Source organism: Perognathus longimembris, chromosome 4, assembly GCF_023159225.1.
Source record: "Perognathus longimembris pacificus isolate PPM17 chromosome 4, ASM2315922v1, whole genome shotgun sequence".
In the NCBI taxonomy this organism is placed as follows: domain Eukaryota; kingdom Metazoa; phylum Chordata; class Mammalia; order Rodentia; family Heteromyidae; genus Perognathus; species Perognathus longimembris.
The window spans coordinates 37,063,807-37,083,804 of NC_063164.1; the positions used below are offsets into that span (position 1 = coordinate 37,063,807).

General features: G+C 37.3%; 1 protein-coding gene across 2 annotated transcripts in view; it reads right to left on the minus strand.

Annotated features, from left to right (window-relative positions):
• Positions 1–19,998, minus strand: part of Gls (glutaminase) — a 76,700-nt gene that overhangs the window by 6,203 nt on the left and 50,499 nt on the right. For both annotated transcript variants that reach the window (XM_048345070.1, XM_048345074.1), the window contains one exon: positions 547–608. In XM_048345070.1, the coding sequence (XP_048201027.1) occupies positions 547–608 (62 nt within the window). The remainder of the gene's footprint in view (positions 1–546; positions 609–19,998) is intronic.

Sequence of the window (19,998 nt, forward strand, 5' to 3'; positions counted from 1 at the left end):
ACCAGAGATAAGGAGTAGAGGGAAGTTGGAGAATGGGAAGGTATTGTGTGATTACAGTAAAGTACTAACTAGCTAGCTTAGTTGGGTAGTTATTATTTGGGCAAGAAGCAATCTTGGCTTTTTCAGGAAGTAGAAAAGGACAGCAATGGACTGCAGTTGGTCTAAGGCATTGGAAGTAGAGATTTCATTTATTTTATTTTATTTATTTATTTTTTTGCCAGTCCTGGGCCTTGGACTCAGGGCCTGAGCACTCTCCTGGCTTCTTCCCGCTCAAGGCTAGCACTCTGCCACTTGAGCCACACCGCCACTTCTGGCCATTTTCTGTATATGTGGTACTGGGGAATCGAACCCAGGGCTTCATGTATACGAGGCAAGCGCTCTTGCCACTAGGCTATATCCCCAGCCCCGAGATTTCATTTTTAAAAAATGTTTGGGTTGTTTTTATTAGAGAAACATCGACGTGACTCCTTAGTCATAAAGTGGATGCTCACCCAGAAGCAAGTTTATAAAGAAAACTACATACAAGTCTCCACCCTGTTAACATACCTTCGAAGGGCAGACACATCGCCAGTATATGCAGCAAACAAAAGGTTTATCACTGACTTGACCTGCAAAGAAAATACAATAAACATAGAGTCCAGCTGTCACTTAGTGATTTCCATGTTCTCTGAATACTTCAGCTGGATCACTGGCAAAAGGATTTCAAGTTCACACCTACAACCAAAGAACATGTGTGGTATTTTTTTTAATCAGGCTTGTGGAGAAAAATTCAATAATAAAGATACGTATATGAGGGAAAGAATGGAAAGATGGTACCAGCTGTCACAAAAGCATGGATGCTCACAACCTGTGAAATTTACAGTTCAAACAACTGGTTCTTGAAAACATTAGAAAGTACAGTGCACAACTACATACTGAAAAGATTCCTATCACATCATAATTACAAACTGAATTGTGCCACATAAATGTCTTCCTTCACCTACTTATGGCTTCCTTGCAAATATTAAGAGATAAAATTCAATGGTTTTTCAATCTAAGAATAGGGCTGTCCTTCACTGGAAAGATAGTATTGTTTTTCCCAGATGACAGAAATTAGGCCATTCTCGGGTCCTATTCTAAGTTTTAAATGGTGGGAAAGTTCACTAAATATTAAGTCACTGCTATTGAATACTCCAAGACTCAAAGTGTATTTGCTTTTGACCAACTATCCACTTCTTGGTCTAGTAGTTAAAAGAGAAAAGACTAGTTATCCTAAAGGCTACCCAATTTCTATCTGCCATCATGCTTTCCTTGTCTATGAAAAACTGAACTATCAATCATATAATGTCTACAAATAATTCATATATCCCCAATTGTATTTATTTATTTAGGTGATACCGGAGTTCAAACTCAGGATTTAATGCTTGGTAGGCTAGATAGAGCTCTGTCACTTGATTCATGCCACTAGCCTTGCTTTCTGATGGTTATTTTGGAGATTGAGTCTAACAACCTTTTTCTACCTAAGTTGGCTTTGAACTACAGTTAACTGGATCTCAGCTTCTTAAGTGTAGCATAAGCCACTGGCATCTAGCATACGTTCCAAATTTTGTCTTACAATATGAATGTCATTGGAACTCAGTGGTAGAAAGCAGAGCTTAAATAGAGGAGGAAAAAGTCGGCACGTTCTCTAGGAATACAGCCATAATCCTGAAGCTGTGTTTCAGTACCTTAAAATGAACATTCTCCTTTTGCACTGTGACTAGCCTTTCCCACATCTAGAGCTGACCATTTTTTAATTTCCTTGATATAACGCTTTCGAAGTGTGTTCCAAAGACACTTAACTACAAGATTCTCCATGGTGTAAAGGTCTTGTTTGGTATGCTTTTAAAATATTAAATTTCCTCCTGAAAACTCATGAGCATGTGAGGTTCTGTAGAATTCTGCCCAAACTTGCCTAACTAGGTACTTTTAGTAAAAAGTGAGGTTAGATAGTTTTGGTTATCATTTCAAAACAACAAAAACAAACAAAACATCACTCCTAGTCCTTTGATCTGTTTAGCTTCCTCTCCTTGCTGCCCATTACTAATACTGCCAGCCTCTAACCTGGAGGCAATCCCTCTTAGACTAGAACAGCATTTTCAGGTGGGGGAGGAGAAAGCACTTCAGAGAACAGCTCTCCATTTTAGTTGTCCACTCCTATACTTCAAATCCTTCAAATGGATATGTTTAGGGAAAGGAAGTAAGCACAGAGATTTTTATCCTCCAAGTGACCTTGATATGCTCATTTACTTAAAAGCACTATCCCAATGCTTTTAACTTTTGTAATCAAACAATTCTCATTTTCTCTTCTCTTTCTCCTCTCTTTTCCCCATCTCTTTCTCTCCACTTGACCCTATTGTATCTCTCATTCAGTGCATATTGCATATTTATGAAAGTAGTTTTTATTTTTAACTTCCTGTAAATTACCTTTATGCTCACTGCCCCTTCTAAAGAGCACTCTCAAAAACTCCAGCATCAGGCTGGGAATATGGCCTAGAGGCAAGAGTGCTTGCCTTGTATATATGAAACCCTAGGTTCGATTCCTCAGCACTACATATATAGCAAAGGCCAGAAGTGGCGCTGTGGCTCAAGTTGGTAGAGTGCTAGCCTTGAGCAAAAAGAAGCCAAGGACAGCGCTCAGGCCCTGAGTTCAAGCCCCAGGACTGGAAAAAAAAAAAGCTCCAGCATTGCAGAACCATCTCTGCTCTCCTTTCACTGCCCACTCTCACACAGTGCTTGCTATGCATAGTGCTTGCTATGCCCCCTGTGGTCACCCATTCTCCAAAGGCATTCTCCATCTTTTTTTTTTTTTATCATCATACTATTCTTTAAAGGTTTCCTAAATTCCTCTGGGAAGAATGACTTTCCTATCTATACCTTTAATCTAAAAAGTGTTCCCAAACTCCAACCCTACACCTCCACCTGTCACTACATATCAAACTCAAACACAGCAACAGCTCTGGTAGCTCTCCAACCTGGTTCCAGAAGTATCACCACCTGCCTACTACACATTGCTGCCAAGAACTTTAGTAGGCATCTCAGACTTGTGTCCGAAACAGACCTACATTTGCTTTGCTGACCGCCACCTCTCCAGCAATGGTCAGTGCTTCTAATCTCTATTTGTGGATGACTCTACAATTCACTCACTTGTTCACTTTGGAACCCTGGGAATCATCTAGGGCTGCCCAGCTATAGTCAAGTCAAGGCTGTCTGCCACTAGTTCTTCCTACTAAGGAGTTATACACCCAGGTGCATCTGCTGGGATGAAAGGAGCTTTCTTCACTCAAAGGTGCTGGGGATCTGCTTCCGCCCCCAAATAAGGTGTAATTCCCACAAATCCACCACCTATTTCTTGATTGTGTACTCACAATCTCCATCTAATTCATCAAAATGTCCTTTGCTCCCCCTCCAAAACATTTGCAACCCCATCAATGTTCGGCACTCTGTCACTTCTCTAGTCCTGAATCACAACCTTATCACACATGGAGTAACTGGGGCAGCCTAACATCATCCTGTTGAATGCTAGCATTCAACATCATAGAACATTAACCCCTCTCCCCACCATGACATGTCATCGTATCTATAGTAAAATGGCTTGTAGGACCCTAACTCCTGCCTGGTTGCATTGTTCTCATTCCTCACCACACCTCCCCTTTGGGCACTACTGCAGCTGGTAGTTACCACTGGTCTGAGGCACTCAGAACCTCCATTGCTGCCAGGGGTGATGTTTTGCCAGGCAGTGAGGAGGCTCTCTCCCTTTGTTCAGGTCTCTACCCAATTGTTATTGCACAGATTATACGCCCCCACCCCTTCCTTATTCCTTACCATGGTATTTCTCTTCAGGACAACTGTGGTTACCCAATGGGCTCCCTCCCTTGTTTTTGAGCTCCTGGTGAGGGAAAGAGTACTTGTCTTTTCTTTCTCTAATGTAATTGAGTGCCTACCACATATAACATTAAATATCTATTGATGAAATGAAAATTCTCAAAGCATCAATATTCAATTTGAAGATTAACTTGCAATAATTAATTCTCACTTTCTTTTACACCTCCTAATATTTTACCAGATTTACTCAACCCTTTCACCCTAACAGACCTTCCCACATACTTTAAATCATTTCAAAGCTTTGCTTTGGTCACTGAAAATTTCTTAGCAGGGAGTGTCAAGAAACTCAAAATCTTCCCTGATAAAATTTAAATCCCGTAGCCTTGCATTTAAGGTTCTCCAGTTTGAGTTATTTGTTCTTTTTTCCCAACTCTGGAGCAAAAATCAGTCTCAGTGCTCTTATTTTAGCCTTGATGTTTTTCTCTCCCTATAAGAATACTCAGACTCCTAATCAAATAAATCTCTTCTCTGCCCTTCAAGGCTAGTTTGAAATTCCCTTTCTTGCTGTCACATTTTCCCAGACCAAATCAACAAGATTCCACCTCAACAACCCTAACTACAGCTTCTGCTATTCTGAGCCCAATCCATACCATTTCCTGAAAGTACCATTCCTTTACTCAAATCTCACTGAACTGTCATTCTGACCCCTCCTCTGTGAACACTGTGCCAATCTCTTAAATTTGAAGTAATCTCTTGTATTTGCCTCACTGTGGTTCTACCCCCCATAAGCCCATTATACTTGTGTATCTCATCTTCCAACTACTGAAAAGTTAGATTCTGATATGCATACCATTAGTACATTGCCCATAGCTCTTAGTAAATACATCAGCTCTTCTAAGTATTTTTCGTTTCAGTGACTATACATGTGAACTCCATTCCTTTCAAATCTCTGAACTGAACTTTTTGAGTATTACATTCACTTAATTTAGTCACTAGATTTCTGCCAGGAATGGAGGCACATCCCTATAATTTCAGTACATGGGAGGTTGAGGAAGAAGGACCTCAGGTTTGAGGCCAGCCTGGCTTACACATTGAGAGGAGGAGGAAGAGATGACCATGGAGGAGGTGGCAGAGGAGTAGGTGGCTCACACCTATAATCTTAGCTACTCGAGAGGCTGAGTTCTGAGGATTGCAGTGTGAAACCAGTCTGGGAAGGAAAGTCTGTGAGATTATCTCCAATGAACCACAGAAAAATGAAAGTGGAGCTGTGGCCCAAGTGGTAGCTCAAGGACAGCGCCTAGACCCTGAGTTCAAGCCCTGCAACAGACGGTGTGTGTGTGTGTGTCTTATTTGTGAGACTAGTAAAAAGCTCATCTTAGAATATGTTTGAATATTCTATTATTGTAGTCTCAAAAATGTTTCAGCTCAGAGATAATTTTAATGTAGAGGGCTTGGTGACAGATGGGGGCAGGGACATTAACTTGCCTCAAAAATTATAAGGAGGGGCTGGGAATATGGCCTAGTGGCAAGAGTGCTTGCCTCGTATACATGAGGCCCTGGGTTCAATTCCCCAGCACCACATATACAGAAACTGGCCAGAAGTGGCACTGTGGCTCAAGTGGCAGAGTGCTAGCCTTGAGCGGGAAGAAGCCAGGGACAGTGCTCAGGCCCTGAGTCCAAGCCCCAGGACTGGCCAAAAAAAATAAAAAAAAATTATAAGGAATAACATGGAAGTTTTTCTTCCCACGAAAATAAAAGGCTAGCTTCAGTGCTGTATTTGGTCCAAACCAGGAGACAGAAATCTCATCACAAAAGAGTGTTACTCTCTCCAAAATAGGAAAGCATTTGGAGGCATCACATGCCTAGGCACCATTTAACAGTAAAACCATATATGTGTCTTTAGCGTGTAGCCACTGGAATTTTAACGTTTACATAAATAATGAAAGGAGATATTAGTGGAATGCCAGGAAAGAAAATGAAACTGCTTAACGAGTGTTGAGACAACAGATGGGAATGTTTATTTAGAGACAGTTCATTTCCTGGTCTTGTAAGGGGGTTCTACAAATACTCCTAACTGCATTGGAGCCCTGTGGAATGCTTTCCATGTGGTTAGTCTCTGTGCTCTGAAGCACTCATCTGCCTCCAAGACAACCCTAGAAGAAATGAACGTGTGCTCATCCTTGATGAACTCATTCCCTGATTCCTCACAAGATAAAGTTCCCTTCACTTTAAGACATCTGCCAAGAAAGCCAAGCTCTAATAAATAATGGTTAACAGGTTTTATGCCTAAAGCACAAAACACGTTTTGATGAAATTACTCACAATGAATTACTACTCCTTCATATACAAACAGCAACTACAGAATTATATATCATGCCACTTTCTTTTTCACATCTTATACTTTCTGGGGGTGGGGGAGAGACTGGGGATTGAATCCAGGACATTGCACTTGCTAGGCAAGTGCTTTGCCACTGAACTACAGTCCAGTCCTTGATTTCACTTTTTAAATACCTAAAAAGCAGCTATTTTAAAAATCCCTGTAAAATATATTCGTGGATGTTTTATTTAGCACTGCTGATATTAAGAGTCATGGACAAAGGTCAAATAACGTAAGAATTATTAATACAAATGAGACAGATCCCATATGTAGATTCTAATTCTGTACAAATTTCACCATGATAAACTGGGTTCTTAATAGCATTTCATATTATAATTGAAAGAAAACAAGGAAGTTAAAGACTGAATAGCAATTCAGCTCTAACTCATAAAGGTCCTTTGCTAAATAATGGAAGAAAAAGGGAGAAGGAAAGAAAGGGAGAGAATGGAGGTACAGGGAGGAAAGATTGATAAACTGATTCTACACTTAAACTACTTAATTTCCAACTGTTACCATTTACAAGAGTGAGGTTTCCCTTGTTTTTCATACTTGGTTTCTGCTTTTATCTTTTTAGTTTCTGTTCTTAATCTTTTGGAAAGGCTTTAATAAAAATAAATGAAAGCAGCAAAGCTCTTTTGGAATGGCTTTAATAAAAATAAATAGCAGTAACAGAAAGACCATCCTTCAGTTTCTGTCACCACAAGTTTGATGTAAACTGTTCTCTCATTTCCAGCTCCCTACAGTATCTGTTGTCATGGAATGGATACCTTCTTCATCTGTTAAATAAACCATCAGCACTGCAGATCCAATTTTCTTTTTAAAGCCTCCCTCCAATTCCTCCATTAACAGTCTTTACATAAAAACAAGCTTTTAGACTTCATAAATATTCTTATGGTTAGGTTAAAATTTATGAACTTCTTATGGTGTAGCTAACGGAACATTTTAAGTGGCCAATACATGTAAATTAAATGCGGAGCCAATGTGAGTAGAAAAATAAGCCTGTGCAATGTGTATATAACCAAAGATATTTCCTCTTTCCATTACTAGAGTTTATTTAATATTACTAAGGATGTGTAAAACAAAAGTATATTGCTTTTATGATTAGACTGTGAGAATGAGGCTACATACACCAAGCTTTCCAGCGATTTATTCAAAGCTATTAATGTACTATATATAAATAAAACTAATCCGGACTGACATTACTAGATCAGAGGATTAGAGGCAACCTTTCATGGGAAGAGTAATGCTGCAGTTGCATGACCATAATTCCAAAATTTTACACAAATACATGAATTTCTCATATGGTCATTATGATTGAAAATCAAACAGCAAATTTTATTCTATTTCTAGAAATGTCACTTAAGAAAAATAAAACTTAAAATGACAGCTCCAAACAATGCTGCTTGCTTTGGACTTAGCTAGTAAACAAGATCTCAAGCAGCCATTTTCAAATTTTCTCAATGAGTAGCTTGTTAAAAATACTTTCCACTTATTTGCAAGCTAGAGAGTGTGATCATAGAAACTGTTCATGAAGATAAAACATCAACTACATGCTATTTATGATGGAACAGCTAATGTGAAGAATGTACTTTCCTTTGGTTGAGCTAAGTGCTTTAAGTATTACTATCCTTGTTTTTATTCAGAGGACAGAAAACAGAAGGCTGGTAATACATAATGCGGGTAGGGTATCAGAGGTGGCAAGTGGCAGATAGAGAAGGATGCCCAATGCCACGGTCCGCGCTCACAATCACTGGGCCAAGAGAGTTCCTGGCAACTGTAACTTCCTTAATAATACAATACTAAGATAAAAAAAATTGTTGTGATAGGAAATCAGAAAATATTATTTAAGAAACTATTTGAAGAGAAATCAGAGGTGCTAGTTTTATGCTGAGGTGATAGCAAAGCATTTTATGAAGAGAAAATGAGAATAAATTCAGTTTGATACAAAACTACAAACAACAAATGGAAAATGGTTGAAGATCTTTATTTTTCTAAATATAAAATGTAAGTTTTAGGCTAATGTAAATAAAAAAAAACTTGGTTGCTACAATACTGGTAGCAAATAAGCAACTTGTCCCAGTGGCTCATATTATTTCAGTAAATGCCAATGAATGGTCTAAAAACATACCAATGCACTGAAAGGCTTCCTTCTTTTTATACTGGATTATGAAAGAGACTAACAATATATCCTTGTGTAGCCTGATAAACAGCACTCCTAGTTGGAAATAAGCAAGGGCAAAGGCAGGAATTCTTCTGAAGGATGAAACAGTATTTTTCATATGGCAACCTAGGAATATTTCTCTGACAACTATCAATGTAAACTTGTTCAACCACTCTGGAAAGCAGTATGGAGGTTCCTCAAAAGACTGAACATAGGGATGGGAATGTGGATTACTGGTAGAGTTCTTGCCTAGCATGCATGAGGCCCTAGGTTTGACTCCTCGGCAGAAAGCCGGAAGTGGCACAATGGCTCAAGTGGTAGAGTGCTAGCCTCGAGCAAAAAGAAGCCAGGGAAAGGGCTCAGGCCCTGAGTCCAAGCCCCAGGACTGGCAAAAAACAAACAAAAGACTGAACATAGAGCTTCCCTATAAGCCAGAAATTCTACTCCTGGGCATTTATCCAACTAGGCCACACTAAAGTTACCAGCACAACCATGTTCATTTCAGCATTGTTTATTTACCATAGTCGATATATACAACCAACCCAGATGCCCCTCAATGGATGAATGGATCAAGAAAATATGGTATATATACAAAATGGAATTATATGCTTCCATTAGAATGACACTGCCCCATTCATAAGGAAATGGAAAGACTTGGAAAATTACAATAAGTGAAGCAAGCCAGACCCAAAGAAACACAGGTTCCATGGTTTCCCTCATTTGTAGTAATTAGAATGTGCCTGTAAATTTACAAATGCACAATGGATGATAAAAGACCAGAAATTACACTTGGACATGATAAACAGGGTTCTAAACATTCACACAGTGAGACCAAAGGAAGATACTCTTAGGAGTGGATGACAAAGGCTCAATAGCTATTTGCATATGACCATATGAAGTGATGTTTATTGAAATGAGCTCCAAAAAATGGAAACAAAGTTTTTTTTAATTTTGCTTTTTGTGATTTCTGTTTTGTTTTCCCCCTTCTCTTACTATTTTTCATTTCTGTACTTTTTTTCTTGAAGAGGAAGCACAGAAATAGAGGGACAAAGGGTGAACTAATTCAGCAGGGATACTCACTAGACACTATGTTGAAAATGAACTATATAACTTGGGGAGGGGGCTCGAGAGGGAAAAAACTGGGAGAAAATGAGGGAAGAGATGACACTGTTCAAAAAGAAATGTACTCATTACTTGACCAATGTAACCATAAGCCCTCTGTACATCACCTTTACAATAAAATTAAATTAAAAATAAAAACAACCCAATCAGTGCTCCCATTTACTCCTACATGGTCTTTTTCCTCCCTTATATAAATACTTGTAAACTTCATGAAGATTAGTTAATATCACATGTATGTGTTGACACAGATACAGTCATATTTATGGAATAACAGTTATGCTTGCTCACAATTTTTATTACAACTAAAACAAAACAGTACATTAGACCTTCAAGGAACCTAAAAAGCAGAAAGGTGTGAAGAGAATAAATTGGTCACAAAATATATTCTTTCAAATGGATTACAATTTCTAAAACATTTCATCGTGTGTAAATTAAAAATAAATGCAAACAAGGCCCCTAAGAGATGGGTCTTTATTTCAAAGCAGTTTTAGCAGTAATATGGGCAGAACTGTGGCTACAATTCAGTATAAGCTGGGAGAGAACAAGAGGTGACTGACATTGCCCAAAAAGAAATGTATTCTTTACCTGACTTATGTAAATATAACCTCTCTGTACATCATCTTTATAGAAACAATTTAAAAAATTATACTGCTCAGAGTTCTTGAGTAGTTAGGATTATAGGCATGAACCAGCATGAACCATGCTGTCCAGCTTAATTCTTTAATATGTATGCTTTAATACCTTTTCTCTTTACTTAGTATCAAGACTTCTACTCTTCCAATTTCCCTGTGTAAAGCCAGTAACATTATTAAGGATGAAATTATTCAGGGTCCTACTGATTTGTTAGAAATCTGTGAAACAAGCTAAAAATGAAAAAAAAAAATCCTTTTAATGATATATATCAGCATGCGTGTGACACTGCTACTATGGCAAAGCAAGGCATATGGACCCGAGTTTTCTATAGTTACTCCAAACACAGTCTGGTAATAGTTCTAAAATCTCTTGCCTCTGGATCTTTTGTAGTACTAATCTATCTACCTTAAGCCAAATTCAGGATGCAGTCATAAGACACTTAGGGGAGCAACAAGAGGAGAGATTGCCATCGCTGCTAGAAAACCTTGGCTGCCAACCTCAGCAATACTCTGAGACATTGCCAGGTCCTTCAGCTCTCTCCAACTTCACATATTTCCTACCTTTTCTATGTTCTGAAGCCTCACCATCTATTTCTAATCTCTTAACTCATGAGAGTGAGGACACAGCCTTCCTCATACTCTTCAGGATAATAAAAGCTAAGAAATTGGTACTTTCTCAATCCAACTATGTCTGCAAATCTACCTTTCTGCTTCTCCCTGTCTTATTTATTGGAGGTGTACTTCCCTCAAACAAGATAATCCTCCAGTTATGTTGAGTGCTGCATCTCTTTCTACAGACCTCACTTCATTGATCATTGTCCCTCTCTCATGTCTACTTCAGGATCATTCTTATCAAGTCTTCTCTATGAGCAGTCAATATTTCTCTGACCTTTACATCTCAAATACTATAATTTTGAAAACTGAAGGTAAGAAATTACCAAACAATAAAAATGACTGTGTTTATTACCATTTTCAAATAAGGCAGTATTTTAACATCAAAAGAAAAAGGAATAACAGCATGTAAACAGAAAGTTCCCATGTCAATCTCTATTTGGTTCAAAGTTCCTTGAAATAATCCTTCCTTGACTCCTGATACTATGCTGTCCTGAATTTTCTGCTTCCAGGTTATTTTCCATAGTGGAAGCCTCTTCTACTCTATCCTACTTTTTAAATGGGACTTCCTTGGGGCTCCACTTTTCTTTCTCCTGGAGCACTACTGATTACCACCATGGCTCTAAATATTACCTGTTATGACCAAAAACCTGAATCTCCAGCTTACACCATTATCCAAAGTTTGGGGCTGTATCTAGTTGCTTACTCAACATTACTGCTTGAACAGTATACTAATATAGGCATCTCACAATGAAGCTGGTTCTTATACACTTTATACACTGCTAATTCATTATCTACCTGACCCCTTCCATAAAAATGATAGTAGCATCATGTACCTCCCCCCCCCCCAAAAAAAAAACCTTCACTTTGCAGCAAGTCTGGCCAGTGTTAAGTAGGATTCGGAAAAAACTTATTCCTAATTCAGGTATATTCTTTTCTTAGTATTCCACTTTTGCCATTCAGGTGAGGTAAAAGGTGGAACAGCCAGCTTACAACCATAAGGACATAGACATGAAGGTTGAGGCAGCACATTCTCCACCACTAAGGCTGGCAGTTTATCTTACTGATGGATGCCACTAGTACTTTGCCGTCCACCCCTAGATTATTTGTTATATTAGAAAGATAACCCTTACTTGTTTAAAACACTATTATACAACCTACTGATCTGTCTATTGGATATCCTTTTTACTCCAGTTCTATCTATAATCCTATTCAGTATCGATCTCCATCTCAAGTCTGTTAATTCAACTTCTGTCTCCATCTAGTCCACTTATTACAAAAAATATGAATGTGCAAGCCTGCATAAGTGTTTTCCCCAAATGGATTCAGAACTACCTGTAGCAGAGACATCTTGTGTACACAGTGAAAATCTACATTCTTGCATCAAAATTGTAGGATTGGGCCTCTGGAAGCTGATTTTAAAAAGAAGGCATTCTACCAATCCAGACAAACATTACTGTATGAGGAGAAAGCCCATGTTTTCTACAGAGTATGGTTCTATCTCTCATCAGTCAAGGCCAATTTTCTAGTCACTTCATTTCATTCTTTCAAAATACCTGCTTTATTTTACCATTTAAATATGCTAAACTCCTTTCTGTCCTAGGATCCTCATTCAAGCCAGACTATCCTATTTATCCTACACCACCTTTCCTCTTTCAAAACGGAATACCTTGTAGGGGAAAAAACCTAATCACCCTGACAAGATGAGGTCCTGTTGTATCCTCTCCTAGCACTATTTTTCTATCATTTATTATCATATACTTGCCCAGGAGCCAGTGTCTTATGCCTGCAATCCTAGCTACTCAGAATGCTGAGATCTGAATTTAAAGCCAGCCCAGGCAGGATAGTCTTGTGAGACTCTTATCTACAGTTAACTACTAAAAATGCTGGAAGTGGAGCTGGAAGTGTTAGAGCTCTAGCCTGTAACAAGTGCTCTGGAACAGCATCCAGATGCTGAGTACAAGGCCCAGGAATGAAAACACACACACACACACACACACACACACACACACACACACACACACAGAATCAATACTGGATTTAATTTTCTAACTGGATAATTTAGAACATAAATCTGACCATTTCACATGTGTGATTCTGTCTGCTGAAAATTCCCAAGTGGCTTCCCATCACATTCAATTCTCAGTAAGCAGTCTTTTGAGATAGGAATTTCTTTTCTATGAGGAATACAGACATGCATATAGTATTATAATAGGATGCCCACTTGTACTGTCATGATGAAAACTAAGTTTATCATAGAATATTTACTAATACAAAATTTCCCTAAATTCTTGCTCAAAAAACTTCTTTATTTTGTGAATGATATAGAATTATTCACTACATTTTACAATGGGAAAAAGCCAGGTTGTTATAACCTACATAAATGCCTCTTCATAGTATTTATCTACACCAGTTTTTGAAGACTAAAGGAATATTCAAAACTGTTTCACCCTGATGACCCCATAATATGTAGTTAATATGACTATAATAGAAACCATGCTATCCAAACTTTAGTGTTACTAGGTCTCTGCTGGTGGTATAGCCTTATTGCTACTGGTGACCAAAGTTGTTAACAGAAGCAAAGGAAAAAACGGTTTCTTCCAGGTTAGCCAGGTATACTGTCAGAGCAACCCTAGTCTACCTGGGTCTAAACCCATACTTTTGAAGACAACACTGCCTTCATTGGTTCACGTGTGCATATTGCTAAGCTTTCTGTAATAGAAGTCTGACAGAAAAACTCCATATGTCCAAGGTCTTTGACACAAGCAATAGGAATGGATGGCACATTGGATTTTTATTTTTTCATTGTAAATGGCTGCCAATTTTAGGTATACACTGTTATTTCAAACCTGTGATTATGGCTGTGAATGGAAAATGTCATGATATATAGTATCTTCTCATGAAGTCAATTTTAGTTTCTTTTCTTGTGTACAAAACTTTTGTTAAAGTACAAGACATCATGTCTTCCACAGTGCCCAATAAGAATTCTGCAAAGCAAATACTAGGAAACATAATGCGCACAGAACAGCACCTCTCTATTCACAGCCCTCAAATACAATACAATAATACTAACACATGAGTAAGTGGAACAAAACCCAACATGTAAAGGATATCAAATAAACAAGTGTAGACACATATAGCCGATGTAAAATAAAACTCCACAAGAGAAAGTGACTAACAATTAAAACTATACAGTTGGGAATGGTGGTGTAGTAAACCTATTATCACAGCAATCCACAGGCCAAGGCAGGAGTAGATAGTTGGAGCACAGCTGGGGCTACACTGAAAAGTTCTAGGATAGACTGAACTAGATAGTAAGACCCTATTTCAAACTAAACAAATGAAATTAAAACTTCTGAAGATTTTTATACTTAGGTAAAAACACAGGAAACTAGTTTCCCTTTGTTCTCTTCCAGATGAATAAGAAAAAAATTACATTTTCTAATAGCAAGTTTTAGCTGAAAGTTTTCACAAACAAGTACATATAAATTTAGGGCGCACTTGCTCCTTAAACAATTCTTTAAAGCTAAAAAAGATAAAAGGCAGAAATCTTTGGTGGCCATGATTAATGAGGGTTAACATAACCCTCATTGTAACATTGTAACAAAATTATTTATCCTGTAATTTAATCAGTATATCAATGAAATTTCACTAGTCAGAAAATATTTATTCATCCCAATTGAAACAATCATCTCAGTATTATTTCACTGATTTTTTAAAAATTTCTTTAAATAGTAAATCATGTATATAGACATGAACCAAACATACATGCACCAAAGACTTTTAAAATAAAGAACAGCTATATTATATGGAGTAAGAGTTTGGACTTATACACTGTGTGTGTGTGTGTGTGTGTATGTATAGATACATGCACATGTTCAGGTTCTGTGGCTTGAACTCTAAGTCTGGGCCTTGTCCCTTAGTTTTTGTGCTCAAGGCTCTCTACCACTTAAGCCACAGCTCCACTTCTGGCTTTTCTTTCTTTCTTTTTTTTTTTTTTAGTTAACATTCCATTTTATAGAATAAAATATAGAGTAGGTGAAATAATTTAATCATGAATACAAAGTTATTAGGAAGCAATACATCAAAAATGACGGTTATTCAAACACTCTGTCCACTGATGATAAACTCAGAAAATCTTATTTTATCTGATCAATTTTATTAAGTGTAAACTCTACATTTACTGTATTTTATATGTATTAATAGAAGAGAATCAAGAGGTGTGTGTGTGTGTGTGTGTGTGTGTAACAAAACGGAAAAGAAGAAACACTTCTGGCTTTTCTGGTGGTTAACTAGAGATGAGAGTCTCATGGACTTCTGCCTGGGCTGGCTGGATCCTCAGATCTCAGCCTCTTGAGTAGTTAGGGGACAGCTGTGAGCCACCAGCACCTGGCACTCAGATGCACTTTTGTTTTTGTTTTGTTTTTTTGCCAGTCCTGGGGCTCGAACTCAGGGCCTGAGTACAGTCCCTGGCTACTTTTTGCTCAAGGCTAGCACTCTACCACTTGAGCCACAGAGCCCCTTCTGGCCTTTTCTGTATATGTGGTGCTGAGGAATTGAACCCAGGATTTCATGTATACGAGGCGAGCACTTTATCACTAGGCCATATTCCCAACCCTCAGGTGTACTTTTAAGAAAATGTTTTTAGCCAGGTGCCCATGGCTCACGCATGTAATTCTGGCTATTCAGGAGGTTGAGGTCTGAGGATCACGGTTTGAAGCCACCAAGTGGAGGCAAGAAAGTCCATGAAACTCTCATCTCCAATTAACCACCAAAAACTGGAAGTGGAATTGTGGTTCAAGTGCTACATCACTAACCTCGGTGAAAAAAGCTCCAGGATAGCTCCCAAAGGCCTGAGTTCAAGCCCCACGAACAGAATAAAAAAAAAAAAAAGAGAGAAACTTTTGAATAAAACTGAAATGACAAATGGAAAAGCTACTAAAAAGATGTGAAAGTAAACATGTGAGAAGCATTAAGATACAGAAATGAAAACAATTCTCATAATTTAAAAAATTATCTTACTTTCAGCCAAAAATGAATTATGATATGGAAGAAAAATAAAGTACAATATATTTTTAAATTTTCAACCTAAATGTTAAATTTTGACTATCTAGGAAAAAGAACAAACAATAGCCCTTTGGTGAATTTCAATAATATATATAATGTATGTAACATCGCTAAGTATATATAATGGAAGAGCATTGAGAGTTAAAGATCACATTTTGTATTGTTCCTAAAAAATTTCTTTGTGTATTACTCGCTGGTGATAAATTGTGGATGCACTCTTATTTTTTTTTTTATCCACTCCTGGGGCTTGAGCTCATGGCCTGAGCACCATCCTTGGCTAGCACCCAGCCACTTGAGCCATAGTGCCATTTCTGGATATATATATACACACACACACATATCTGGTGCTGATGAATCAGACCTAGGGCTTCATGTACGTGAAGCAAGCATTGTACCATTAGGCCATACTCCCAGCCCTGTGGATGGACATTTGAAATAATGAAAATTTAATTCTAATCTAGGACTAAAATTACTGAGTATCAATAGTTAATTTGGGTTTCGCGATGAAATGGTTCAAATGTGAGTACTAAGTAATGACTGTAGTATCTGAGTCATTCTTTTAATATGTATAATATGAAGTGCACAGAATTTATAAAAACTAAGAAACATTCTTGGAAAGTTCAGATTCTTGCTTTTATAAACATATAGAGAAGATCTAATGAGGCAAGTTTAAATTTCAAGAATTAAGAAACCTCTGCTTTCTTTTCTTCTTAGTCCAGGAGATTTGAGAATAGGATCTCACATATGCGAAGCACACAATCTACCACTAAGCTATAAAATTCCTACAAGAAACACTGAGACTAAGTCTTAAAATTTTCAAGTCAACAAAGGCTTGGAAAATCAATGTATTTCAAAACCACAACATGCATTTTCCTCTATAAATAAAAAAAATCTTGAACTATGAAATACAGATTAATACCAATAACAACATGCATCACCTAAAGGATAAACTAGGAACCTCATTGTGAAACCATTTACAAGTCCAAAAGTCTAAAACAAAAATGAGGGAACTACTTAGCTATTATACATGTGCCCAAGAAAACCTATATGAATAAAAAATTTTATTTAGTGAATAGCTGGTTAAAACTTGAATAGTTTAATTTTTTCTCACATATATTTAATCTAACTCCAAAGGAATTTATTTTTTGAAAGCCAGTGGTGCAACATTTATTTTTAGTCACATTTCTGCTATACTTACTTTCGTTAAAAGGTACTCGGGTAATGTTTTATTTTTTAGAACTATTGTATAATTACAACATTCACATCTAGCATTACCAGCCTTCATTAACTGCAGAATTATGACTCTTAGCAGAAAATACAATTGGGTCATTTTGTAAATACTGTGGATACAAATAGTCTTGCCAAGTAACTCACAGTCACCATTAACCACTGCCAATTATGCTTCTAGACAAAATTAAGTTGTCCAACAGACTAACCCCATCAAAAAAATAGGAAAAGGGGCTGGGGATATGGCCTAGTGGCAAGAGTGCCTGCCTCGGATACACGAGGCCCTAGGTTCGATTCCCCAGCACCACATATACAGAAAACGGCCAGAAGCGGCGCTGTGGCTCAAGTGGCAGAGTGCTAGCCTTGAGCGGGAAGAAGCCAGGGACAGTGCTCAGGCCCTGAGTCCAAGGCCCAGGACTGGTCAAAAAAAAAAAAAAAAAAATAGGAAAAAGAACTGGAAAATATGCTACTAGGGAGAACAAGGTGTTAAGAAACCTGGAAAAGGGGGATAGGGTTTACACCAGGTAACCCCAAAAAATTATTTCAGGCTCAATTTTATGATTGTAAAAAAAGAAATACAAAATTCTGGCAAAGGAAAGTACATAAAAAATCTAGAAAGTTTCAACAACATGAAAGAAATTCTCAGGCTCTTTACAGTGTACAAATTTAATTATAACTCAGGGTTTGAGTGTAACTGCACTCAACCTGCAGGGAATTAAACATTTTCATTACAGAAACAAATATTACCAGAAGTATATTGTGAAAACAAAAATTTAAACACTATTTTAAATTAATAATTTCCTTCCAAAGGTTAGCGTCCCAAGCAGATCTTTTTTGTCTAGTCCTGGTCCTTGAACTCAGTGCCTGAGCACTGTCCCTGGCTTCTTAGCCACAGTGCCACTTCTAGCCATTTTCTATATATGTGGTGCTGAGGAATCGAAACCAGGGCTTTATATACGAGGCAAGCACTCTTGCCACTAGGGCATATTCCCAGCCCCTCAAGTAGATCATTTCAATCAGAGATAAGATTCAAAGTATTTGAACAAGATAAACACCAAGAGAAACAAAGACTTACTTTAATACTATATCTAAAAAAATTATGGTTTCATATATTAAAACTCTGTCTTAAAAGTATACAAAATTGGGCTGGGAATATGGCCTAGTGACAAGAGTGCTTGCCTCCTACACATGAAGCTCTCGGTTCGATTCCACAGCACCACATATATGGAAAACGGCCAGAAGGGGCGCTGTGGCTCAGGTGGCAGAGTGCTAGCCTTGAGTGGGAAGAAGCCAGGGACGGTGCTCAGGCCCTGAGTCCAAGGCCCAGGACTGGCCAAAAAAAAGTACACAAAATTGCCCTTTGCCACTAGATCTTATCTACAAAATTTTAATCAATTATTTCAGAATGAATAAATGAGATTTCAAATTAATTCACTTAAAAGTATTATTAGATCAATTACCAGAAGTAATTGGAACCAGTTCAATAGGAGCTTCCCTCTTTCCCTCAATGTGGAGTGTACAGCCCAGGGCCTCATGTATGTTAGATATCTGTTCTACCACCAAACTATGCCCTAAGCCCTTAAATATGAGCTTTTAAAAAACAAGATCATAACTAGCTTTTTGAAAAATTTAAGCCATCCATTACAGTTTCCAATAGTAAGTGTTTTGCAATTTACTACTGGATGTAATTTATAGGAAAATGACACAGATACGCCCCCCAAAATCAAAGACCTTAATGCTAATTAGCATCCTATATGTTTTAATTAAAGGTTATTGGATTAGGAAACCATTATGTAAGTTTTACTCATAATAGACTATAACACATGACCCTTGGCATAATAAAATTTACTGCTAGCCACAACTTACAATTATTAATTAGAAATGCAATCTACAAAAGAACTTCACCAAGCAAAAGCAATTTTAATTTTCTTCCCTTCATGCTGTTCACACAGGAAAATCCAGAGACTAAAGTAACAGTTTATAGATTTATAATCAGTCTTTCGAAAAGGTATTTTCCTATCACTACTTACGAAGCTAAGTATTCTAAGAAACATCATGTTTTGTCAGCTTGGTTTTACATTATACAGATTTTTCCTCTGATGGCATTACAGTAGGTTTCTAAATTTATTTAAACATTTATGCATGTTATATTATTCACATTAATAAACTACTGAGTTGGGAGATGGATTAAAGTCTACTCTAAATGAAAATTTGGGTAGGGCCATAACCCAACTTATTAAATTTTCATCTATAATACCTGTCTAGCATCTGGTTTTAGTTTTATTACATAATGCACATACAGCATTTAATATAAACTGATAGAGAAGAAACAGAGGGAAAAATTCATATGTTAAATGAACTAGTCATAACTCCTTTTAAAATGTATTCTGGCATTTTCAAGGCCATGTATCAGAAGAAAAATAAGTTCTCACAAATGAATAATGGCTGTTAAAATAAAAAACTGTACACAGTGAACCATCTCATAAACCCATTCTATAAGTTGTTCAGTTTGAGAAGCACATTATTTTAAATTTAATAATAATCCCTTATAATTCATGCTATCTAGATAGTGCTTTATATTCAAAGTCCACCTGAAACCCTATGTTCCTATGTTTTGTCTTTTCTGGAGTCCCCCCCAGCTTGTTAGTTCCCTCTTGCTCTGATAGTGCTGGTGCTGAATAGGAACAACTATGGGAACCAGGAATCTTTAAAGTCAATTTGAATATTGACAATATATTTTAGAAATTTAAGGAAAGCAAAAAATTTTACAAGTTCTTTTAGAAATATGGTAGATCAACAGGCTATTTATAGTAAATGTATTATGTGCACAGAGCTTCTGGTTATTTCTAAACTATGAATGATAGATTTAGATATAAAATGTATGAAAAAATCCCAAGTGTTAATGCAAGTTAATGTAAACAAAAATATTTCCCCTTTCCAAACTTCTATTAAAATAT